At 41.1% G+C, this 25902-nt stretch overlaps 1 protein-coding gene across 2 annotated transcripts in view; it reads right to left on the minus strand.

The window, feature by feature from the left end:
• The window catches only part of LOC133510632 (piezo-type mechanosensitive ion channel component 2), a 61615-nt gene that overhangs the window by 29057 nt on the left and 6656 nt on the right, over positions 1-25902 (minus strand). Inside the window, exons 2-18 of one of the 2 annotated variants that reach the window (XM_061838739.1) lie at positions 21674-21769; positions 16395-16520; positions 12035-12077; positions 10612-10774; positions 9402-9642; positions 9111-9324; positions 7109-7283; positions 5831-5935; positions 5515-5550; positions 5394-5423; positions 4696-4828; positions 4428-4609; positions 4048-4278; positions 3067-3187; positions 2807-3000; positions 1622-1749; positions 1368-1541 (exon numbers count right to left, since the gene is read on the minus strand). In XM_061838739.1, coding sequence (XP_061694723.1) covers positions 1368-1541; positions 1622-1749; positions 2807-3000; positions 3067-3187; positions 4048-4278; positions 4428-4609; positions 4696-4828; positions 5394-5423; positions 5515-5550; positions 5831-5935; positions 7109-7283; positions 9111-9324; positions 9402-9642; positions 10612-10774; positions 12035-12077; positions 16395-16520; positions 21674-21769 — 2392 coding nt within the window. The remainder of the gene's footprint in view (positions 1-1367; positions 1542-1621; positions 1750-2806; positions 3001-3066; positions 3188-4047; positions 4279-4427; positions 4610-4695; positions 4829-5393; positions 5424-5514; positions 5551-5830; positions 5936-7108; positions 7284-9110; positions 9325-9401; positions 9643-10611; positions 10775-12034; positions 12078-16394; positions 16521-21673; positions 21770-25902) is intronic. The other variant, XM_061838740.1, reaches the window with a different exon arrangement.

Below are 25902 nucleotides of genomic sequence, written 5' to 3' on the forward strand. Positions count from 1 at the left end.
TGATGGATGTCACAGAAAGCGAGCCTCTTACCCACCTATTCATGATCACATACACACGCCCGCTGACTTTTGCATGGCTGCGAGAGGAAGAGGAGTGCCGGAGGCGCGTGAAGAGATTACAGCGAGTCACAAAGAGAGTAGTGGAAATTAAAAAAAAAAACAAAAACAACAAAACACCACCACACTATTAATTGTGACACATGCATTATAGCTTGCATTATAAAGGATATTTTGAATTGGGGAATGTTTAAAAGATAGAGAAGAGAAGAATAGAAATAGAATAGAAATAATCCAATAAAAGAGGTCAGTCAAACAAATCCGTTGTGATAGTTACTCATGAGAACTGCCACGTTGCGCAATAGAAATAATCCAAAGTTAAAAAAAAAAATAGTAATTAAAAGTCCACGGTACACTTGGTCATGTACTATATCTTATAATTAATGCAACTGCTTCTCTGTTTTTGATAACTGCAATCTTGCACAATAGAAATCGAGAAAAATAATCCGTAGTAATCCACAGAGAAAAAATAAAATAAAAATACACTCAGTCTTGGACTATCATACAAGTGATGGCAACGCTTTACTCCCCATGAAGGCCACCACTGAACACAATAGAAATAAACAAGTCTATGAATAATCCGTAAAGTACAAAATTAATATTTCTACAATAGCAATGAACAAAACAATTAAACATACTCCATTATGGGAGTAATGCACGACTCATAACCGTGCAATCTCGCTGGATATTCATGATACCACCAACTTGCAGAACAGAAAAACACAATGACTGGAAATATTCACAATGAGGAATAATAATAAGGGTCGAAAAAAAAATATCCACGTGATGGTTCTTCTCAGTAGAATATCACAATAACTGCTATAACTTGACTGGAAATAATGCACACTGTAATAAGAAAAAGTCTACAGCACACTCTTTCATGTACTATCAAATGATTAATGCGATTACTTATAAGTCTCCATAAATGGCACCTTGCACAACAGAAATGACTAAAACAACTACAAATAATCCATAGACTAAATAAATCAATACATAAAAAAAAAACACGGGACCCTGTCAAGCACTGGTACATGCAGTGTACCATCATATAATTAACATGGTTTCTCCTCTTGCAAGTACAGTATGTCAATAACTACCACCTTGTACAATAGAAATAAACATAACTAGAAATAATCCATATTGTAAAAAGAAAAAAAAAAAGTCTACAGCACACTTGCTCATGTAATATAATTAATGAATTATTGCATTCACGCCTCTCGCCAGTTAATTATGACAACCGCTGTCTTGCACATTAGAAATCAACAGGACAATTAACAATAAAAAAATTTAATTAAGGGCAGCTGTCTCACCTGTAGATGGTGCTTTCTTCTTTGGCCACCACCGCCTGCAGGTCCGTCAATTGCAGGAAGCGGTCGTGAAAGTAATGCAGGTGCAGGATGCACACCAGTAGGAAGGAAGTAGGGATGAAGATCCTGGTGAACAGTTCAGCCACCGAGAACTTCTCAAGGCCCAGGTCCTTGAAACTGCGTAGAGGGAGTAAAGAGTCTGAGGAATTCACTCCAGGGGGCGACGACGCGATACACCGAAACCGAAGTGACCTCACCTGTCTTTGTTCTCCGCCGAGTCGGGTCGGAACTGGAAGGTGTAAACAGCGATGAGGACGAGCATAGTGTAAATCACCACGGACATCCAGAAGTACTTCAGGATTTTGCGCCACCACTCGTAGTGCACCTGGGAGCGAGAACGCGGTCAACGGGAACAATGCGTTGCAATGACACAACGCGCTTAGGATGACGGTTTTGCCTTTAGGGTGATTCGATTATTTAGCGGTCAATTTTTACGACGCAGCAATAACGGTCAGCACCTCTCGTCTAGGTGGGTATTGAATTTGCAATTTGGAAGAAATAAAGGAACAATAACAGAGTGTACAGCCACTTTCCTTGAGAAATCCTTCACAGATTCTGATGATCACCGTACTATAAAACGGAAATTATGTCAACAAGATGACTTTGTTCTGATAGTAATTTGAATGTTGTATTTGTAAAATTACACATTACACAAAAACTAATCCAATTTATCTAGTAGAATATAATTTTTTTGCTAAATATCTTTTGGCTTCAGTTTTCTACTTTTATGACGTTATAGCTGTAATACTTATTTTATTTTTTACAAAAGATTTTTTTTCTACAAATTCAAAATTAGGAATTCTTGGGGGGAAAAAACAAAATCACATATTTATTTTAAAAACTATTCAGAAAATGTGATATTTTAGGTGGAAATGTATCTATACTTGTAATATTATTGGAAAATAAACATATATATACCGAAAAAAAGAATATCCAGTGCTTTTCCTCAAACTTGAACATTTGAGTTTCTAATAAATAAATACAATTCTCGTAAGATTGTGATTTTTTTTCTTTTTTTTAACAAAATGTCATGACATCATTCTTGGAATGTAATTACTTCATCCCTATGAAATGACTTTACATATTTTTTCTATATTTACTTAACTATGAAGGGAAAATTACATTCTTGAACTTGGAAACTTATAATTAACTTTCAAAAATACAAGTTTATTTCAATAAAATTACTACTTTATTCACAAAATGATACCATTTTATTCTATATTAATCCTGTGCTTCATTCTTTTAAAACTAATTATTTGTCTCTAAATATAACTTAATTCTTGTCATATTGTGACTTTAATCTTGTAATATCGCAACCTTTTTTTTTTATCTTTGTGTGTGTGCCCATATAATTGCCAGCTCATCCATGCGACTGTACGTACCTGGTAGAGCGCCACGCAGGAGAGGAACATCATCATGTAGATAATCTTGTACATGACGATAGTCCCCTCGAAGCTGACGAAGAAGAACATGCCACCGCAGATGTAGATCCAATACTTGACCAACATGGCCATCACCATGCTGCCCAGCACATGCATGACATCCCGCTCATCCTCAGGCTCAGGATCCTCTTTCTCTACAGGAGAAGCAGAGTGTCAATCACTCATTCATTCATTCATGCAGTCACTTCCTTCCGATTCACCTTTCAGCTTTTGCTCCTCCACCTTGACGCCCACCAGACCCGCCTCGTCCTCCTCTTGCTTCTCTGACCTCTCTGTGAGGGTCTGCCTCAGCAGCAGCCAGAAACTCAGCAAACACAACACCTGCAAAACGGGAGAAAATCAGCAATCGTTTGTAACTAAATCGAGTAATTGTTCGGAAAATAAGTGTACTAAATTAAGTAAGAAGGTTCACATAAACAGGTATGTTAAGTAACTAATTAACTACATTAAGGAGGTAAGTTGGAACTGTAACATACATAAGTTAGTACGGGAGTCGAATAAGGAGAAATGTTAAGTACCTTAATTTACGGCCTACAAGCCGCGACTTTTTTCACACGCTTTCAACCCTGCGGTTTATGCGGTGATGGAGGCAATTTGTGCATTTTTCTAACGACTGCAAAGGGGCAGTCGAGCGGAAAAGGTGAATGTGACCGGTGGAGTATGTGCGCCGAGGAAGTGACTTTTATCGGCCCTGTTAGCGCTGCGCTAGTGTTAGCGCTGTGCTAGTGTGTTGCTGCTGTGTTACTGGCGTGTCTCAGGGATATTTACCGGTAAGTTTTATTTTAACCGGCCCTGTTAGCGTTAGCACTAGCATTAGCGTTAAACTCTTTCTGTGTACCATTTTTGTAAATATCTTGTGTTTCAATGTGGGTTTCAATTTGGGCACTTACGGCTTTTACACAGCTGCGGAGTGTGTGTGTGTGTGTGTACCAAATGGGATTTCCTTTACTGATGTAAATGTAAAATGAGGATGACATCAGTAAAGTCAAGTTAATCATTTAAGCAGGCAAAGTAAGTAAGCAAACAAGTTAGTAACACAAGTAATTTAAATCAAGTAAGCTATATGGAGGTAAGGTGAAAGAAAAAAATATTGTCACACACACAGACACACACACACACACACACACACACCACACACACACACACGTGTGTATATATACACAGTACATAAAGATATTTACCTTGGAGGAGATGGAGTGAAAGAGGTTCTTCTTGGGCACGGAGAGTCCCGGCACATGCGCGATGCCCTCAAAGCTGAAGAAGTACTGCAGGACGATCAAGAGGTTGCCGTAGGCCACCATGAAGGGCGATGACAGCATGGCGTAACGGCGGCGGTCGCGCACCATCCACAGCATGCACGACCAGATGAGGAAAACGAAGGTGAGCCACGTGATGTACGTGATGCTCCACGCCTGCGAGAATCATTTCAGATGCAATTGTTTTCTCTATAGTGTCCATGTAATCATATCATACATTTATATTATAACGGCCCTCTGAGGGAAACCAGAACTACAATGTCTGCATAACTGGAGGAGATGCAAGTCAAGTTGTACATTCTCACCATCATGGCGATGAGTGCGCAAATGTAGCTCTGCTTCATGATGAAGTGAAAGACTTTGACCATGGCGCCCACTCCGCGCTTCCTCAGGGCATCCCCGCTTCCCTCTGACCCCTCCTCCCCTGATGGCGATTCTTCGTCCTCCGGAGGAAGACTCACCTTGTACACGGATGTGTCCTCCTTCTCTGATCCGACGCGAAGACAAACACAATCGATAAATCCTAACCTCCTCCTCTAAATCGTCCGGTGTGGAAACCTTGTGGTCATCTACCTGTAGACTGACCTGTACAGTGACCGACGGAGTGGTCGCCTTTGTACTGAGGGGTGGCGTACAGATCCAGATAACGCGGGCCATTGTCAGTCACCGTGAAGTCGAAGGACGTCCCGTTGGAGCCGAGCACAACCTGGTTGAAGGAAAAAGGAAAACACACATCGAGGGAGGTGATTTTCAAATTAAAGCAAGAATCAAGTGAGTAAAATCCATCCATCCATCCATTCATCCATTTTCTTAGCCGCTTATCCTCATGAGGGTCGCGGGGAGTGCTGGAGTCTATCCCAGCTGTCAACGGGCAGGAGACGGGGTACACCCTGAACTGTTTGCCAGCCAATCGTAAGGCACATGGAGACAGACAAAAGTCACACTCGCAATCACAGTTAAGGGCAATTTAGAGTTTCCAATTGATGCATGTTTTTGGGATGTGGGAGGAAACCGGAGTGCCCTGAGAAAACCCACACAGGCACAGAGAGAACATGCAAAATACGCCGGTCCGGGATTGAACCCGGGTCCTTAGAACTGTGAAGCCAACGGTTTACAGCTGTGTCACGGTGCCACTGTTAGTAAAGTCAAGTAAATGAAGAAAGTGAAGTTGCTGTTGTGACTTTGGGCTGGTCCCATCAGGGTTTGCCACACTGAGTCACTTGTTTGGCACAGTTTTGTGCCAGATGCCCTTCCTGATGCAACCCACCCACATTTTTCATCTGGGCTTGTCGACGCTTTGTCTGCATGAAAGGAAGCAGAGTGTTCCGCTAGTCCACCAGACCAAGATAAGTAAATAAGTAAGTGCAATTGTACATTTATTGGATATGTTACCTCAGTTGTACTGATGGCATCCTGGGTGGAGAGCAGCTAAGGTGACGAGAGAAAAGAGCAAAAAAGGTAAGGCCGGTTAAGATTATTTTGAACCGTTACTTGTAATGAATGGAGGCAGCTGATTGTGGTATGATTATGATGCATTTAAAACTTGACTAATGAATCTGTTGAACGCAGGATAAGGCAAATAAAAAAAGAGACCATGAAATTGAATTTGAATCTTGAATTTGCTCAAACATTGAAGCTTCTCTTGAGAAAAAGAAAACATTAGAATGATCTCTTTAGGGATGTTTGCATTTATGAAAAATCAACGCACATTTTTCTTCTCTGTGCTTTGCCGGGACTCCCACCACATCTGCCTCTTCCTGTTGGCCGAGTTGTTTGTCCCATTTCCGACCAGTTCGTCTTCCTTCTTGTCGTCCTGAAACAACACAGATAGTCGCGGATGGTGCTCGAGCGTCTTTCATCTTTGGATCGGTTTTGTCCCGGCAAACACGAACCACTGAAGGTCCCCCCACCATACTAAGAGTCATGCTAAACCTCTTTTACACAAAGATCCCTCAAAATTGACACTTTAGAGGTGTAACAAACGACCTGGAAATCATCTGCCTACAGCCAACAACTGATTTCAACAAAACAAGGGGAAGGGGGGGGGGGAGATTGTGGGGGGGGGGGGTTTACACACAGCCAATGACCCGTCTTTGTTACGGCTCTGGGACTCACTGTCGCTTTCCTTACTGCAATATTAAATCCTATTAATGCATAATGCTATGACAAATACATCACGGGGAATGAGGGCTTGCAGCACAAATGAAGGAGCATTGTGTTTATGTCAATTTTGCAGAAGCTGCATGAAAGGTGCTTTGCTTTATTAGCCAAAGCGGAGGCACCAATTTTTTTTTTCCCCCCCAAGAAAAAAAACTTTTATCAGAGAAATCACAAAAGGAATTGGCTACAAAAGAACACAAGGTCCATTATAAACTGATTACTGGTACTGAACACGCCTGTCAACTGCGGATTTATGTGCAAACCATGTTTTCTTATTGGCATCTTCCAAAGTGAACACACACACACACACACATAACAAAGGGATCAATACATGAATAAAGCCCTGTAAGGCTTACAAGCAAGTATTGACCTTGGACAAAAAAAAAAAAAAAAAAAAAAACACACTAATCTATAATTTCATTATAGAACAAAGGGGCAGTGCTTCAAACTGTAATGTGAAAGTCATTTTAAGCTCCAACACACAATGGAACATCCTCGATACATAATACGTGTATATTTTCCAAACAAAGTGCAGCCTCGCTCCAATAAAATAGAACCTGGGGGGCTCAAAGAGGGACAATGTCCCAATACTTTTAGCCAAAGTTACTCAAAATATCACAACATGATTCATGCTAGTTTAGGTTTTAACCACAAGTGGATGTTTGCGAAACATCCCGACATGGGTCCAGGGTCAGTTTTATTTCCTGGAGATGGAAAGGCTCAGGAGTCAATTTCACATAACTGCCTTGTGGTTATTTTTAGTTTGTCTGGATCATTAATTTCCATTTTAAGGGCCATTATTATGAAAAGACGCGTGTGGGCTCACTGTGAGTTGGTCGATGGGCTCCTGCAGCCAGAGACGAATGAGAGTGGCCAGCGTGTAGTAGAGCAGCAGCAGCATGATAGGGTTGACAAAGTGGTGCCACTGGCGCTTGGAGTGCACCATCAACTTCCACGTGCGGCCGCAGTCGCTCTGAATGATGGGTGACATGCCGAAGTACCTGCAGGGGGGACAGACGGACACAAACACACAAGCTTTTGTTGATGACGTTTGGCGTCAGACAGATCAGCAGAAGGTATTTTTGGCCCACTCCCCAACACAGATCTCCTCTGGATCAGACAGTTTTTTTTGTGGGGTTGTCGCTGAGAAACAAGGATTTTCAGCTCGCTCCAAAGATTTTTTTATTGGGTTTAGGTCTGGAGACTGGCTAGGTCACGCCAGAACCTTGATATGGTTCTTACGGAGCCACTCCTTGGTTTTCCTGGCTGTTTTCTTCGGGTCAATGTCATGTTGAAAGACCCAGCCACGACCCATCTTCAATGCTCTGACTCAGGGAAAGAGGTTGTTCCCCAAAATCTCACAATACATGGCCACGGTCATCCCCTCTTTAATACAATGCAGTCGTCATGCCCCATGTGCAGAAAAACACCCCCAAAGAATGATGCTACCACCCCCAAGCTTCATAGTCGGGATGGTGTTCTTGGGATGGAACTCAACATTCGTCTTCCTCCAAACACGGTTAGTGGCATTATGACCAAAAAGTTACATTCTGGTCTCATCTGACCACAAACCTTTCTCCCGTGACTCCTCTGTATCATCCAAATGGTCAATGGCAAACATAAAACCGGCCTTGACATGTGCTGGTTTAAGCAGGGGAACCTTCCGTGCCATGCATGATTTTCAAACCATGACGTCTTAGTGTATTACCAACAGTCATCTTGGAAATGATGATTCTAGCTCTTTTCAGCTCATTGACCAAGTCATGTCGTGTACTCCTGGGCTGATTCCTCACCTTTCTAAGGATCATTGAGACCCCACGAGGTGATATCTTGCATGGGACTCCACTCCGATTGAGATTGACCGTCATGTTTAGCTTCTTCCATTTTCTAATGATTGCTCCAACAGTGCTCTATGTTCTTGGCCATGTTACAACTTTGAGTCTTATTGATTGTATGGGGTGGACACGTTTCTTTATGCAGCTAATGACCTCACACAGGTGCATCTGATTCAGGATCATACATGGAGTGGAGGTGGACTTTTAAAGGCGGGCTAACAGGTCTTTGAAGGTCAGAATTCTAGCTGATAGACACGTGTTGAAATACTTATTTGCAGCTGTATCACACAAATCGCTAAAAAAAACATGCATTGTGATTTCTGGATTTTTCTTTATAGATCATCTCTCTCACAGTGGACATGCACCTACGATGAAAATTTCATAAACCTCCATGATTTCTAAGTGGGAGAACTTGCAATATAGCCGGGTGTTCAAACACTTATTTTCTTCACCGTATGTGTGTGGTCCAGGTGTGAAACAACGCTAGGACACAAACCGCAGCCCGTCGCTGCGGCAACAGATCGTCTCCTTCCTCATGCATAATACAACAAGCGGGGTGCTTGTAGTAGGGCTCTTAAAAGCCCTGAAGTTCGAAGTGGATGAGTTTGCTACATCCACCCCGCGGCTGCCTTTGTTGCCTTCTTCCTGTCTCCGACAACACGTAAATATTTGCAGCGCTTTAACAAACTCCTGCAGGCTCCCCAAATGTTACGTTATGCTTTGGTGTGTAAAAGGCTGGGAAAGCACTCGCGCATTAAGGAGTTGCAGTACCTCTTTCAGAGTGTTTTATAGCCAATCAAAAACCTTTCCTGTGAAAGCTTTGTCCACATCCTACGATCAAAACGAGTTTTGGGCTTGAAGCAGATTTACTATGGAAAATTGATTGTTTCATTTAAAAAAAAAAAAAAAAAAAAATCAATTGCCCATTATGGAAAATTCTTCTGCACCACAGCCTCAGTAATTATACAAGGATATTTCCATTGAGGTCCTGACCTAATGTAGCCGTCTTCAGGCGCCAGAGAGTCCTGGAAGAACTGGAACTGGTAGAGGTAGAGGACCACCAGGTGGCCGGCACTGAAGATGGCCATCAGCACACACATGCAGCTGAAGAGCAGCGTGTCGAAGGTGCGGCGCAGGGACCACCAGGTGCACAGAAACAGGAAGATGAAGAAGTAGACGGCTGAGGTGAGGGAGGGCAGCATCATCCCTGGGAGGAAAGGAAAAAACATGACCCACAAAATGGTGGATCCGGCGAGTCGCTACGGTGACCAAATGAGGCCTCACCTGTGGTCCCCAGCAAGATGGTCACCACCACCTTCCCCGCTGTGGTGATAAGATTCCCGATGATCTCCTTCACTTTGGACGCCACCTCCGCCACCATTCGCAGGATCTTCATCTTGACGCTTTCTTTGGGTTCTTCCTCTTCCTCACCCTCGTCGTCCTCGTCTTCTTCCGCCTCATAGCCTCCGTCCGAGTCTTCCTCCAGCAAGATGTGGTCTTCCAGGCTCAGCTTTTCATCTTCTTCCTTTCAGTAAAAATGACGGACTTTAGCGTGAACACTTTTCATACAAGTGGAAAAACAAAAACTTAACCAGGATTCATGGTGAAAACAATAAAAGTTGAAGTTGGGTAATTAGTGACAATGTGAGCGTTTTACCAAGTTTCAATGAATCATAAAATACATTTCTGTTGATATCCTTAGTAAGATAATAGCTGTGTTTTGAATACATTAACTTCTTTGGCAATCATTGATCAAAATGTGTTGGCTAATTTTATGTATTACAATATTTACAGACTACTGTATACAAAAACAACTGTAGTATTAAATTACAATACAATATTGTGTATTATATCAATGAATAATCTAAATATATTTGTTTGCATTTATTATTTTATCACAAATATAAAATACATTTATATACATTTTATTGCATGTTATTTAATTCAATTGTAATATGCTAATATATTTAAAAATATACAAAATATTGAAAGAAAAGTTATTCTATTTATCATCATTTAATATTGAAACGTACATGGCTATATTATATATTTTGTAACTGTCATTATTAGTTAATTTTTGTTTGTATATTTAATCTATAATAATTATATATGAATAGTTTGTCATATCTACTTAAAATAAATTGTTCAAGATGAAACATTTTATTATTTGATGAATAATTACTCTGAATTCAAATTGTACAATTCTATACAGTAATTATGTTATTACTTTTTAATTTACAATTATTTAACTTAATATAGTTACATTAACTGATCTAATTCTCTTAACACGCTTTGCTGAGGCTGCTCCTTGTTTTGCGGTTAAATGTTGCAAAAAAGCAAAAAATAAAATAAAACTATTGTGTTGAAAGTGTTGAACCGCGACGTCACGAACATCACGTGCAGCCGCAGTCGGAACGCCAGTGTTTTCCCCTTGACTTCCGGAATTGCTAGCTCACAGGTGAGCGAGTTGGGGAAAAAAAATAAAACATCGCACTTGTTCCTCTGTTTGGAAGTCGACGTTGTCCTGAGCCATGTCTTCGGGCGGCCTCTTCTGGACCAGACTGCGACAGAGAAACCAGATGGCCCCGCCCACCATGCACATGCCGATGTCCGGTACGAACACTCTGATGCCGTTCCCTGCGTCCGCACCGATCACACTGGGGAGACAAAAAGGGAAAAAATAAAATAAAAACGTATACATTCCCAATGTGCTTGAACGCATCACACCATTGCGAAAACAGCTCTTCACACGACGACTGGTTCCGATTATTGATGTGTTATTTTAATATGAGTTGCATTCTTTGGTTTTTATGTGCACTTTAATGAAATAATGCCTGCTGCTTTAAATGCTTCACTCTAAACAAGTGACGAAGCACCACAGAGTTGGCGGGGGGGTGTCTAAAAGTCAGTGTAAATCCAGAATCACATTGTATTATCACAAAGAGTTGTTATTAACACTGTTAATTAAATCAAGATTTGAACGTGGGTGGGGGGGCTATCCACCTTCACCTCTTTCCACCTTCAATAGCGCTTATCCCGGAAGGCTTTGAACAAGAGGCGGTGTCCAAACAGCCAATCGTACTACACATACAGACAAACAGCCAATCACACTAAAGGACAATAGAGTGACTTCAATTGACCTCGCGTGCATCTTTTTGGAACGTGGGAGGACCCTTCAGCCAACAAATTTATCGCTTGCTACTTATTGCATCCCATGTAGCCAGCCATCCCACTGCATTAAGATCTCGCCAAGGTACAGAGAATCTGGGTGAACGCGGGTAAGAACGTCCACCAGCCTGTCGTGGAAAAGGGGGGGTGGAGCCACTGAGGTGAGTTTTTGACGTTCCCGTACTTGGGAAGCTGCAGCCAACAGGATCGGCGCAGACATGGCGGCAGCCTAACTGGGTTTATTTTTCATCATGAGTCCACAGAGGGACACCAAAGTGCTCTTTACCATCATTGTCAGGCTGTTCCCCTGCCTGGAAAAGACAAAGATTTTCCACCGTTTGTTTCCCCTGTTAAGAGTATTCTACAATGGCGGAAGAAGAATGTGACATTTCCCAGATTAGTACTACGACAAAAACTTCTCAATTATCTGACTGTGATGCTGTTTCTCTGTGGGAATACAGACGCAATATAACACACATTTTCGCCGTGCGTGGTCATGTCAGCGCCGCATAGGAAGAATTCGCTTTTTGCCGAATTGGCCCTTTCCCAAAACGTGAGTCAGTCTCGCTGTTCCCGACGACCCGATTGCTCAACTGTGAGATAAAGCTACGCACACCCTCCATGCGTTAACCTTCGGAGGAAAATGCCACACTTAAACACTTACGGCCTGTAGAAAAACACATTGACACGCATGCGCAATAATGTCATTACGTGTACATTTGTGGTCGAACTTGTGCTAGGAATCTTACCTCTCAAATCCAATTTGTCTGATGGATTTCTCCCACGCAGAACCTACATGGGAACAAAATGTTTAGTCAGCATGATTAGAACTATATTGAATAAACAAATTAGCGGCACAGTGGGCTCAGCTGGAAAGCGTTGGTCTCACAGTTCTGAGGACCAGTGTTCAATCCCAGTCCTCCCTGTGTGGAGTTTCCATGTTCTCCCCATGCCTGCGTGGGTTTCTTCAGGGCACTTTGGTTTCCTCCCACATCCCAAAAGCATGCAACATTAATTGGACACTTTAAAATGCCCCCCGGTGTGATTGTGAGTGCGGCTTTTTGTCTCCATGTCCCCTGCGATTGGCTAGCAACCAGTTCAGGGTGTACCCCGCCTCCTGCTCGTTGACAGCTGGAATAGACTCCAGCACTCCACACCCCTTGACAGTGAAAAGCTAAAAATTAAAAGACGAATTATTAAAAAGAACAGAAGCTAAAAGTTAAAAAGAATAAAGCTGTAAAATTCTAAACTGGATAATTTTTTTATTGGTTGAATGCTTAAATAAAATGATAATGAAATATAACTTCAATGGGTAAAAACTCGAGGTTAAAAAGCTCAAATTAAATTTAAATTGATATTAATTTAATTAAGAACATTAAAAAGCCAAAACCCTTAAAAAAATAAATTACAAATCTCAAAGCAAAAAAACCAGAATGTAAAACTTAAAAAAATATAAAACGGTGTAATAAAATGAAAATATTCAATATGTGAAAGGGATAAAAAAAAAACTTAAAAATAAAATTATGCAATTAGATAACTGAAAAAGCATGCATTTAGGAGGATTGAAACAAATGTAATACATTTTTAAAAAATATAATCTCAAACAAAAATGTTAGATGGCTGAAAAAATATTGAGTAGAACCCTAACCCTTGATAAAAAAGGTACACAAAACATTAGGAATGGTTCTCAGTATGATGCTGCACAGCAAATTTTAACCACAATAGCAAAATATTGTTACATTTAATAAAAAAAAAAAGGCTTATAAGTTATCCTTAATTTTTTTTAAGTACTCTGTCACGTGCTCCTGTAAAGCCTAATCTTCCTTTATGGAGATTATTAAAATATTACTTTATCTGAATGTGTAGAGTGATTTTAATGAAAACAGCCCCTGCACAGAATCTCAGGGGATGAAGAATGTCATCTTTCCTTCCGAGGACCTCAAGTGTTCCTGAACGTCAGCAGGGGTCCGCTTCCAGCTATTCAGAGAACTCAGACAAACCGGCGCAACATTGCCGCCTTTGTTGTGTCGACACACACGAACGCTGCCAAGTCAAGTCAGAGACTCGGTGACATATTTGCTGTTTGTTAAGCCGCTAATTGAGAGCACCCAAAAGTTTGCGGTTGGTGGAGAGTGGAAATCCTCCAAAGACGTTATATAAGGCAATAGGCAAAACCACATTAGTCCTGTATACAACATTCATCATAAAATATACAACACAGTGTAAAATGACTTTTCCCTTGAGGAATTCTAATTAGTAAGAAGAATTAAATGAGGTAGTTGTGCAACATTAGAGTTATATAGAAAAATCAATATACAGTATACATATGGTACATTATTGGTGTATTGAGTGTTATATACAGGAGTGGTGCACCAGATTCAAGTGTTTTCCTTCTTTTGTGGGGAGCAGAGCAGTAAATGGTGCTCGGGTAGTGTCGGATCGTTAGCGAATCTGATGAACAAATCTTTGATGATGATAGTAGAACATGAAATACGTATGAGGGGGAACTGAAAGTGTGCATTTTTCTGTCTTTGGCATAATTTCCTGCATTCCGGGTCAATGCCTCCCTTATCTGACCTTTCTAAATCTGGTATTCAACCCCTCGACACCCTTTTCCTTCTGGCGACGGCGTAAACAAGGAGCCTTCCTTCGCACTGAGACGCCCCCCCCCCCCCCCCTGCCCCCCCCGTGCCACCCGCCCGCCTCCGCCTCTCCCTTCACACAACTTTCTATTTCCGCTTAACCACGTGGGCCACGGGAAGCGGAGGGGGTCGGACGAAACCCTCACGAGCCCCAGCCACTCCCGCAGGTCATCTACTGGTCACCATCTTTTCTTTAAGACTCATCCGCCATTCCTCTGTACTGACTCAACAGTGTGTGCGTATGGAGGTGGTGGTGGTGAGAAGGGGGGGGGGCATTTACAAAGTATTTGGGGGCTTGAGTCCTGTTAACCGTCAAAGACATGGGTGGAGCTGGCTCAAAGGCGGCGGAGGAGGAGGAAGTCTTATCTTGTCCGAGCTGTCACGTCTTCGCGTCATTTTCCTGCCACGCCCATCTGTGGGCCAAATGGTAAGACTGCTGCGTTCTGACTACATACTCAGTGTATGTAGCATACGTAGTTAGCCTCAAATATCATAATTGTGCCCCCAATGAAATGTGGCATTGTGCTTCAATAAATACATACCACAAAACTCAAATTGTTCAATACAACATGTAATAATGTGTAAACAAGTTTAAAAAAAGTTTATTTTGAAAACCTGTTTTCATGTATTTATAGTACCCAATATTAAAGTCATATTTTAGTATGTAATACCTATAGTATGAAACATATTTCAATTTTTTCACGCTCATAAATTAACACTCCAATGAAACTTTTCATTCATTTAGTAACATCAGTATCATTTCATATGGCACTGATGTTGATCAAATCTCCACAGTATTTTTTTTCCCAAAAATAATGCTAAAATATTATTCAACATTCCAAATTAAAACTTAAACCCCCATCCATTTTCTTAACAGCTTTTCCTCACATGGGTCACGGGGAATGCTGGAGCCTATCCTAGCTGTCAACGGAGAGGAGGCGGGGTACACCTTGAACTGGTTGCCAGCCAATCGCAGGTCACGAAATGAAAACTTATTACATAAATTATAAAATGCATTTCATGTAATAAAATAAATGAAACATGAAAAAGATTGATTTTTTAAAATAAGAGTGCTTTTGCAGGAAAAAAAGGCCTTCCTATAAATAAGTGTCATATCGCTATATAATTAATACAGCATAAGTCTATGATAGACCATTTGTACCATCTTCATTCATTTTACTACAAACAATATTTCATCTTGTTATTTCGGAATAATCATTATATGCATTAATAGGATTTAATATTGCAGTGAAAATGTATTTATATGAGTAAAATCCTTGCCCTAACATCTGAGCTCATAAAAGACTCTTGGTACGCCCTACAGTTGTGTAATTACAGTCAAAGAATATAGGTGAACCTTAACACACAAAAATGCAGCACTGAGTCGTGTAAATTCATGAAAATGAGCCTCATCCACACAAACTCAATATAAGTTGCAGTGTTGCCTGTTCATTTTCTGTCACCAGTGAGCAACATTTCTTAATCACTCTACAGAGTAACTTCATCTTCAGAGATAATCTCTTAATGGCAGATAATCTCTTCCTGGCAGCCAACTGAACATTTTCATTAAGTCAGTTTTGTGAGGGAAGAAGTACTTTTTGCTCATCAATTATTTCCGCACTGGAGATCACGCCATCAATCATTGTGTGTGTGTGTGTGTGTGGTGTGTGTGTGTGTGTGTGTGTGTGTGTGAGATCCTCCAAGCACAGATGTTTGTCTTTGCTTACATTCGTTGCTAATAAATAGGTCGTTATTGCTTTCTTACAACCAAGAGAAAACAAACAGAGAAAGAAGAAGGAGTGAATGAACAGAGGACAACGCAACCTGAAGAGGAACACAGAGTAGGTATAAAACAAGAGGATGAGAAGAAACGAGTGAATGGAAAAACAACAAAGAAGACGCGAACAACAAGAAAGCACAACCAAAAGATTCACACCAAAGAAAACAGACCACAGCTGAAGAAACAAACCGAAGCCAATACGAACCAAAGAAGTGAACCAAAGAAAAAGGACGGAGAAGACCCGGACCAAAGAAGCTGTGAAGCAATGAAAACCGAAGAGGATGTAAACCAAAGAACAAGTCTGAGGAAGACGAAAACCAGACAAAAACGCAACACGAACGCAAACTGAGCTAGAAGAAAACGACGGCAGCAAAGAGAGACGGCAACAAAATGTCAACGTTGAAGACAGGAGACAAGAGGGTACAAACTAAAGAAGACAGGAACAAAAGAGGAAGATACAAGCCAAAGGGAAAAAACGGTAATCAAAGAATAAGACGCAAATGGAAGAAGAAAATGCGAACAAAAAAGAAGACAAGGCCCCCAAGGAAGATGAAGAGAAAAACTCAAACAGCAAGAAAGAATAGACTAATTCAAGGTGACAACACTATTTACAACGTTTTAAGTGGTTTTGGGTGATACTGATCCATCAGCGCTGACAGCCTTGGAGGCCTCCTGTGTGGTACTTACAGTTGAAGTCGGAGTCGATTGAGCCGCCGGCCAGGAGGCTGTTGACCGTAATCTGATAGATGACGTGCAACAGCAGGAAGGACATGCTGCTGAAGCACAGCGACTGCAGCAGACGCCCCGTGTGGCCTGGACGGAGGACAAAAGCCTTGGTCACCCATCAAACCACCAAACAAAAAGTCTACAAAATTCTTTGGACAGGGGCACAAACTGGACGAGGTGTGTCAGAACATTTCAAAGGACTGGCTGGTGTTACAAAAGATAGAATTTATGCCCTTCAAAGTAACTTTGCCAGTTTACACCTTCACGCAGTTCTGAAGGGAATTTTCGAGGATCCTGCACAGCCAAGTTTATGACCCCCACAACTTCCAAACGGGTACACTTGATAACACCACTTATCTTGGAAAAGACATGGGGCACGGAGGGGAATCACATCGTGCCAGGTTGTGTCAGATGTTCCGGCATTGTTCTTTTCAGCCAGGAACGGTCCGGATGCTCAGGCCATTGTGTAGCAGCCGCGTTGTCACGATGAAGCTGGCTGGACTTAATCCTGCCACAACTTTTGCCCTCCGCTTGCTAAATGAATGACGGAAACGCCACAGGATCTCTTTGTAGATGAGCTGGCCGATGACCTGGCCCACATTGAAGGGGAATCCCATACTTAGGGCTTGAATTATGTTTACAACACCACCAGTCCTGGACATTTTCTGACACACTTTGTACCATAACTTGAAAAAAATAGATACATTTGATAATGGTCAGACTTAATGGCCATATTTTCATCCTAAAGCTACACTCAAACACCAGAAAGCTGCCACAGCTGTTGCGCACATGTACGCGGTTTTATAGCGCTCCGACAGGTTTTGGAGGCATGTTACTATTGAGATAGCCGGCAACAGTCCCATTACTTTGATGAAGATCCTGGGAGCAGGTTCAATTACTATTTAGTACAGTGGTTCTATGTGGAAAAACACCTTTATTTCTCTCTGCTTAACTTTATGACATTTAATATCCCCCTCCTATTCGCCTCTCTACGGAGGGCGCACCATTCAGTTTTACAATAGGCTGGTTCAGGTGAAGCGCTACCCGCCGGACTTTATCAAACTCTGCTTGACAGACCGCGGGAGGCGCATTCAAACCTTGATCAATCTGTGCGAATTTCCCCACGCGATTCCCTGGGCGGTCACAAGGTCTGGACAATAACGCTTGTAAACGGGGAGGTCTGGGTCTGGGTAAGGTTAAGGGTAAGGGTTTATGCAAGAAAAACTGGTGCAAAGGATCTGCTTTGCATTGGCTGCGGCTAGTTTTCTTTCCCCGTTCTGTGTTGAGGCTTTCGTTACCTCATACTCATCTTGAGTTCATTTGGATTTTTTACAACATGATTGAGACATCAGCCCAAGAGAAACTTTCAGAGGTCCGTTTCCAAAACAGAAGGCATTGTCTGGCTTCACAATCTCCACTTTGTTCCCCAAAAAAATCATACCTCTGCGCAAGAGTAAAACAGTATTCATTGCACCCCGGTACTTATTCCTTGCCGAATCCACTCAGCACATATACGTTTGGTTAAGTGTAGTACACTTGTTATTAAAGTTTCATGTTTTACGGCTTTGGTGCCATGCTTCGCCCACACGCAAAGACCTAATCTCAGATTCCTGGCAATTCGCGTCCCATCCATCTGCCTACAATATGTCGTTCACGTTTGCCGGCAATTGAACGCAAATGTATAAGTTCAGAGAGTTTTCTTATACGAGTCCACCCACTATAAACATTCCTACCAAATTTCATGTTTGCTAAGGGAAACTGGCTTTAGGGGTGTGTTTTATGATAAGTCGTTAAACTTCACCGCCATGCGCTACCCAGACGCAATGATCACGTTTCAAATTTCTCACTATTTCGTATTGCCCATCTTTCTAGTATACAGTACCATCCAATTCGGTTGAATTCAGGGGTGTTCTAAGGACCCCTAGAAGTGGAGAAAATGGCCCAAAAATGGGGACTTCAAAGCGAAAATGTCAAGACTTTCCATTTGTTCTATTCTGCGGGTGTTTTTCATGACAGATATAGTTATTATATTTTATGATGTTAAGTGAGACAGCCCTACACAGGACTGCTGGTCCTGCCCTCATTTTATGGAGTTGTGTTTTTATAAGCGCTTATGTTCAAGGAGATCATCAAACTTTGCTATCATACTCGACCGACATGCAATGACCAAACCTAATTTTTTTTTCCCCACCCTCTTCCATCATTTAACTGTCTAGTACACCTGCATCCAATTTAAAGGGATGAGAAAGACCAATTTGAGGTGTTCCAAGGGGGTGGGGTTGGGGCACCCCCCTTTGGGCACGAACATTTTTTATAAAACACACTGTTAAATGGTGACCTTTGGTTACTTCTAATAGTGTAAATACAGGCCAATCATAATATTTTGAAAACAAAAAATATGAGTCCAAACAACCAAAGTAATTTTGCAAAACTTAGACATAAAAATGTAGACAGTGAAATTTATATCAATAAGACTACTGCACTTACAAGTTATACTTCAGAAAGAAGTACACAAGTTATTTGTTTATATATATATATATATATATATATATATATATATATATATATATATATAGATAGATAGATAGAGATAGAGATAGAGATAGAGATAGAGATAGAGAGAGAGAGAGAGAGAGAGAGAGAGAGAGAGAGAGACCATGAAATATAAAAGTGAACAATAAAATGTGCTACAGATAGGCCTAATCGTATTAACAGTTGTCAATTATATAATATTTGAGATGCTATTGGATATTTTTTGTTCCTGTCGGAACACAGAGTGCACAGCACTTTGCCGGGAACGTCCACTTTTTGTATGTGTTCGGTTAGACATGTTGATACAGTTTTCGTACCTATCTGCACGGTTACGCTTTTTCCAAGCCATGCCCATCTGAAAGTTTTTATCAATTTCCCTCGCACGATCTTCATCTTTTCACTCCAAGACTTTCGCCATACTGGCAAACGCGCAAACTGCTCAATAATCTATGCGTACGTATGTCTATAAGTTATAACTATACCGTAGCAAACAGAATACTTCTCTATGAAATGTTAACAGAGTGAAAATACCGACGCAATACCGCCAAAATGCTGCCGGAAATCGCAATTTTGTCGTCATTAGAAATTCCAAATTTGATGCAAACAGATAGCAATGCCATTTTCCGCTATCACAGCTGTGAATAATTTCACGTCGAGCATTGCCGATAGATGCTGGCGGCCGGTCTTGATCACAGCCTCGCCCAGCGACAAGCCATAACCCCTCCCCTGCAAATTTTCTCAACTGATTTATACGTTTCACAAAAAATGACAATTTCAGCTGAAAAAACTTGGAATTCCGCAAATCTGTGGAAAATTCTCATCCCTGAATTTAGTAGAATTCAACCAAGATTTCTAGAATGAGTTAATATTTTGAAGACTCCTGGAAACTAAATCTTCTTCTTTTCCTTTCGGCTTGTCCCGTAAGCGGTCGCCACAGCGTGTCATCTTAGATGAACGCTTTCGGGACACTTAGTGTGTGGCATCATTTTTTTTTTTAAACAAAACTCATGTTGCTATGGGAAAATGGTTTCTGTCCATTCTATGGTGGACCATCGAACTTTGCAGCAATGTTCTGCCCACACGCATGCCCAAAACTGAAATTTCTCACAATTTAGAATTTCCCATCCGTCGAGTATACGTGCTTCAAATTTCAATCGCACAAAATCTCTTTGTAATGTTTGTTTGAAAATTCTGCTTCAAACCAAAAAGGCACTCTCTGGTCATTTTTGGGTTCTTGACACTTTTTTGGGTGAGCTTACTCTTGATGGAGATTGATATCGAATGTAATGTTGTTCAGTGAGACTGGCTACGGGGATTAAATTGTCAACAAATTGCAAAAGGCCTCATTTGTAGCTCTACCGTTGATAAACATCCCCACAAAATTTGATGTTACTAAAAGCTCCTGACATTTGGGCTGGTTTTATGAAGAGTCATCAAACTTCACAGCTGTGCTCTGCCCATAGACCAAGACAAGAACACCAGTACCTTATAATTTAGTGTTGTCCATGTAGTTTTAGCGCGGGTGGCCATATGTGGTAGCAATTGGACCAAAATGCCAGGGCCAGTCCGTCTTTGATGGACCATTGGGAATTGCCAGAATGAACCTAACGTAACTGCTTGAAGCCAACTTGGCAGATCTGGAGAGTGTCCTCGGTCTTGTCTTCTGCTGGGTCAATTGATGAAAGACTTTGCTTTCAAATGTCACATTGTTGCCAAGTAAAACTGGCTTCGGGGCTCTCGATGGTTTCTACTGGACAGAATTTGATACAGCTCGTGTGTTGAATGTCACTCGAGCATGCAAGTGTACCTAATGTTGTGGCCCAAGCCGAGGAAACAGATGTGTTTGGAGCTACGGGACGGGATCGGTCAACATTCTTCTTCCCTGTCTCTTTAACTATTGATGAGCATGTAAGTGGTCCACTCTGGCTGTTTTGCTCGACTTCCTGATTGTTATTTCAGCTGGAGACACTTTGGACACTGCCCCGAGAAGGCTTTATATATTATTGAGAGCCGCGGGTGCTTTCTTCCGTGGTGTGAGGTGTTCTAGTTGGTGACCGCAGCCCAAACCGCTGCTGCGAAACGACCTCGGCGCCCGGTTTTAAATGCACACAAGTTAAACTTTAAGGGACGTTTGAGTTAAAGAGCATCAGGAATAACGACCATTACAATTAATAATCTGCCGCACGCGTTCAATAGAGAGCCTCAGTAACGCGGACTTCATGACGAAAGCCAAAAAAGCTTTTATGGTCCTTTTTTTTCCCCCAGAACCGCAAAGCAAAACAAATCATTCACACTTGGAATTTGGTGTTTGTCATCTGAAATGTTCCTTCTTCCCCTCAGGCAGATTAGATCGACACCGGCTCGATGGTGGACCATTTTTATGATCTTAGCCACAGCACTACGCAATATCAACTTTCAGTCCATCATGTTATTTTGTTTATATAAAAATACTAGATTTGCTAGCATGTTTACTGTTAGCAGTTTGTAGGTTTTGTGTCATTTTTAACATCACTAAGTCTGTTCCCATTTGTACAAAATGTGTTGTTTTGGTTTGGCGCAGTCCTCAAATGGTCCCAGTGGCTTTGAAATATGTGTATGCAGCAATATGTAACGGAATTAGGTCAAGTTATTTTGGCGTTTGAATATCCTTCCTTGGCGGAGGTAAATATTACATTTCCGTGGCGATGTGCGTGTGCAGGACGTCTTACCCTGCATGGTGGTGCACGTGGGCTCAGGGAAGAGGGGAATAAGCAGGAGGTAGATGAGGTAGATGAAGGACAATAAGTTGTACCTGAAGAGACAAGCTGAGGACACAAAACACAACCGCGTTAGTAACCCAGTAGTCATGCGATGCTAAGCTAACACCAGCGCGTCTTTCAAGCTCCTGTATATATCGCAGAAAAACAATTAAACTATTGAGCACAGTGCTAAGCTAATGTTAGCTCACATCTTCTGTACTACTTATCCACACAAGGGTTGTAGGGGCAGCACGAGCCTATCCCCGATGACTCTGGGCAAGAGGCGGGTTACACCCTGAACTGGTCAGCAGTCAGTCGCACGGCACACATACAAGTAAAAAAAAACATTAGCACTCATAATGATGCCTACAGGCAATTCAGTCTTCATTTAACCTACATACATTGCATGTTCCGGGAATGTGGGAGGAAACCAGAGTACCTCAAGAAAACCCACACACGCGCGGGGAGACCATAGAAACTCCACACAGACTGCGCCGGGATTTGAACCCCGATCCATTAAACTGCGTGGGAGACATGTTTACCAGTAGGTCATCGTGCACAACTCATTATATTTTAATTTATATTTATGTATGTCCAAAAACCAGACAGCGTCAGCAAAGCAGAGACTGTGGAGTATAACAGTAAGCAGTCATTAGCATGTGTGTTAATCTTTTTTTTTATCATTTCTAGCTGTGTGTCCCATGATAATGGAGCACTGAAGCCAAGTGAAGACAACAACATAACATCAGCATGTGTGTATGTTCATCTTTTAATTGTTATTTCAAGTCTGACACCCCAAGAAAATAGAACAACGGATCCGAAACGAGATTGTGGCATATAATGATCATCACTGAGTGTATTGCATTTGTTGCGACTTCTCTCCAAGAAATTGAAGCACTAGTAATGTTAACATGGGTGTTAGTTTTTTAGTTTATTACCACGTATTGGAAAGAGTAAGATAACCATCAATGTGGAAAAAATGTAGCACTTTAGAAAGAACATTAGTCAGACAGTAAAGTTATTTCCTGTTTTGGGAGTCAAGGGTGCGTGACTACAAATGACACACACATTCACTTTACAGCAACTTGTTGAAACAGTGAAGTGCAGACTTGCACTTCAAGTACAGTATGGATCGATTGATCGAGTGAACATGTGCAAACGTCATTTGCCGCCTAATGCAAGAAATGCTACTCTCGGATCGTGCTAGTATTTTCTAGGGTTTACACAATCAGGATTTTTTTTGGGGGGGGATCACCAATCTGCAAAATAAAAAAAAAAAAAAAAATAAATAAATAAATAAATAAATAAATAGATAGATAGATAAATCACAAGATGGAGCAATTAATTCATCATCTATACTTGTGAACTTAATTGTTCAAAATATATATATTTAAAGGAAACAATGTATTTTTGTACATCTATTTATGCCAGTGAGGCATAGTCAAAACAACACCCGCTTCTCTTTCTTTTTACACACAACCACGAGCTACATAATGATTTGTTGCTTGCTTGTGAGTGGTATCGTATTAAAAGTCACAGACAGATTTTCTTCATATAATGCAGTCGGCGCAATCCACTCGTGTTGTCACGGAAACGAATGTCTTCCTTCGCATTTGAGTTACTGTAATTCTCGGCCTACAGAGCGCACCTGGTTATTAGCCTCACCCAGTACATTTGTAAAGGAAATACCATTTGGTACATATATACGCCCGAACTGTGTAAAAGCCGCAAGTGCTCACATTGAAACACGAGATATTTACAAAGAGAGACGGTACACAGAGAGTTTAACACCAGCGGTGCCGAGCTAATGCTAACGCTAGCGCCGCGCTAACATTGATGGTTAAAAAAAAAAAGAAAAAAAAAGGAAAAAAAAAAATCACGGAGACACGGCAGTAACATGCTAGTGCAGCGCTAACAGGGCCGGACCGGTAAAAGTCACTTCCTCGGCACATATATTCCGTCTCACTCTTACCTTTTCCTCCAAGTGCCCCCTTTGCGGCCATTAGGGAAAAAAAATGCACCAATTAACCGCATCACCGCATAAACGACAGGGTTTAAAGCATGTGAAAAAAGTTGCGGCTTGTAGGCCGGAAATTACGATAAATAGATAAAGCCCAATGATCGTTTAAAAAAAAAAAAAACAGGTTGCAGAGGTATTGGAATACAAGACATCATTGATGCAGCGGTTTATGACATCAAAAACGAACAGCCAATCAGCAAAGAGTGCCAATTATCAGCCAATCCAATCAGCCTGATTAAATCTGTGTAAAGTCTACTATTTTCCCAAACAAAGTCCCAAAGCTAACACCTTGAATTGTTTGCTACAAGGGTGCCTTGCTACTGAAATGATAAATCCATGTTGCGAATAGTAATTAAATAACTCATTTTTAAGTTGAAAAATATTAATAAATATTTTTTACTGCAGATCTTGAGAAGCTAACATTTTTCATCACTCGGACAAAAAGTGGGAGTTTTTTTTGTTTACAATGTGATACAATCACACTTAAACTGAAACTTAAACTGTGCAGCACCTTCCTCTTCCCTCGTGACAAAAAAATGCAATTTTTCTGGAGGCATGTCCAGGACCCTCTCAGGTTCTCTCTTTGTTCTCTAAAAGCAACACGCATGTCATTAACAAGGCTTAAAAAAAACACACCGACTGCTAAAAAAATGTTGCTTTTATTTATCTTTGCACACTCAAAGGTCCCATTCACTGACATTTGCCTCGGCTCCCCTTACCGCGCCACATAAGTGCTCTCACGTTGAAAGCCTAATAGAATTATTAAGAGTATACGTTAGCCTCCAGCAAACTGCGAAAACAAAACAAAAAAAAAAAAAAGTAACGCGAGCCAAGCGGTTTGAAGTATTTATCTGCAGGCGCTTGACCACATGCTTCCAGTCTCCCTTTGGTGACTCACTGACCGAGGAGTCATAAAAAATAATAATAAGCGCCTTTTGTTTTCAGATATCACATGAAGCAAAAAAAGTTCAATTGGGCTTTTGTCTGGTCTCGTCTTTTCTTAAAAAAAAAAAAAAAAAAAAAAGCCACAAAAGCTGCCACGAAACCACTAAGGAGTCAGCGTTTGGGCCCAGAAATATAAACGGGTGTTCAGGAGGCGCAGCACAGCACCGCAGGAGATAATTGAGGAATTCTAAACCAACTGAAGGCTTTTTTATTATTATTTTAAACAGAAGCGGATCGAGTCACGCCTGCCTTTTACTTCAAATTTCCTTTTGATAAACTTAAACAACGCACACACACACAAAAATGATTTGAGGAATTGTTCATCAAGAAAAATCAATTCAGGTCAATTTTTGCCGTTTGTGCTGCTTAAAGGGACGAAGATCATGTCAGGGTGGCAAATGTGACCAATACCAAACGTATGTACGTTATTATAAAAGAGTGATACAATCAGAATGACAAAACTCAGGATTTTATCAAGTTCAGGGGTCATGAAAAAGCAGCTAATGCTAACTTACTAAAGCACTTCCTGAAATGTTTACCATCAAGTACTGTAGGAGTGAGCTTGTTTGTCCTTTAAGGATTAAAACAGCAAACATGAGTCATAATTTCTTTTGTCCTGCTTCAATCATCAAGTTTACGAGTCATGTGAAGGAAACTATTGCTAACGAGGGGGAGTCGTAATGAGCTAGCTTGCCTTGAATAGACTTGTTGGCCATACTTAAATTATTAAGTTTGCGAGTCGTGCTTAAGTGGTAATTAGACATTAAAAGGTCAAGTGGTAGCGAGCTCGCTTGCCTTTAAGGGACTTTAACAGCAAAGCAAAAGCGAGTAACACGATTGTTTGTTCCGCTTAAATTGTGAAGTGTCGAAGCGGCTGCTGCTAACAGGCTACTAAATAAAAAAAAAAAAAAAGCAACTGTAAGGTCAAGTGGTGAGAGTAGTAAGAGAATCTAAGATGATTTAATACCTTTTATTTGCTATCATTAGCGGGTAGTATAGCTATAATCAGAATGACAAGTTAACAGTACATACAATACCTTGGCTAACAAACCGCTACTATACCAAGTAAATTCTCTTTTCTGGTCAAATTTGCGAGTCGTGTAAATGTGGCTAATGCTAACTAGCCAAGCAACAAAAACATATAGCCTTATTATTAAGAGTCTACTGTCAAAATGAATCTTTTCACATAGACTCCAACTCTATGTGTGAGCGGCCAACTCACTGCAACCAAAAA

This window comes from Syngnathoides biaculeatus, chromosome 13, assembly GCF_019802595.1.
Source record: "Syngnathoides biaculeatus isolate LvHL_M chromosome 13, ASM1980259v1, whole genome shotgun sequence".
In the NCBI taxonomy this organism is placed as follows: Eukaryota; Metazoa; Chordata; class Actinopteri; order Syngnathiformes; family Syngnathidae; genus Syngnathoides; species Syngnathoides biaculeatus.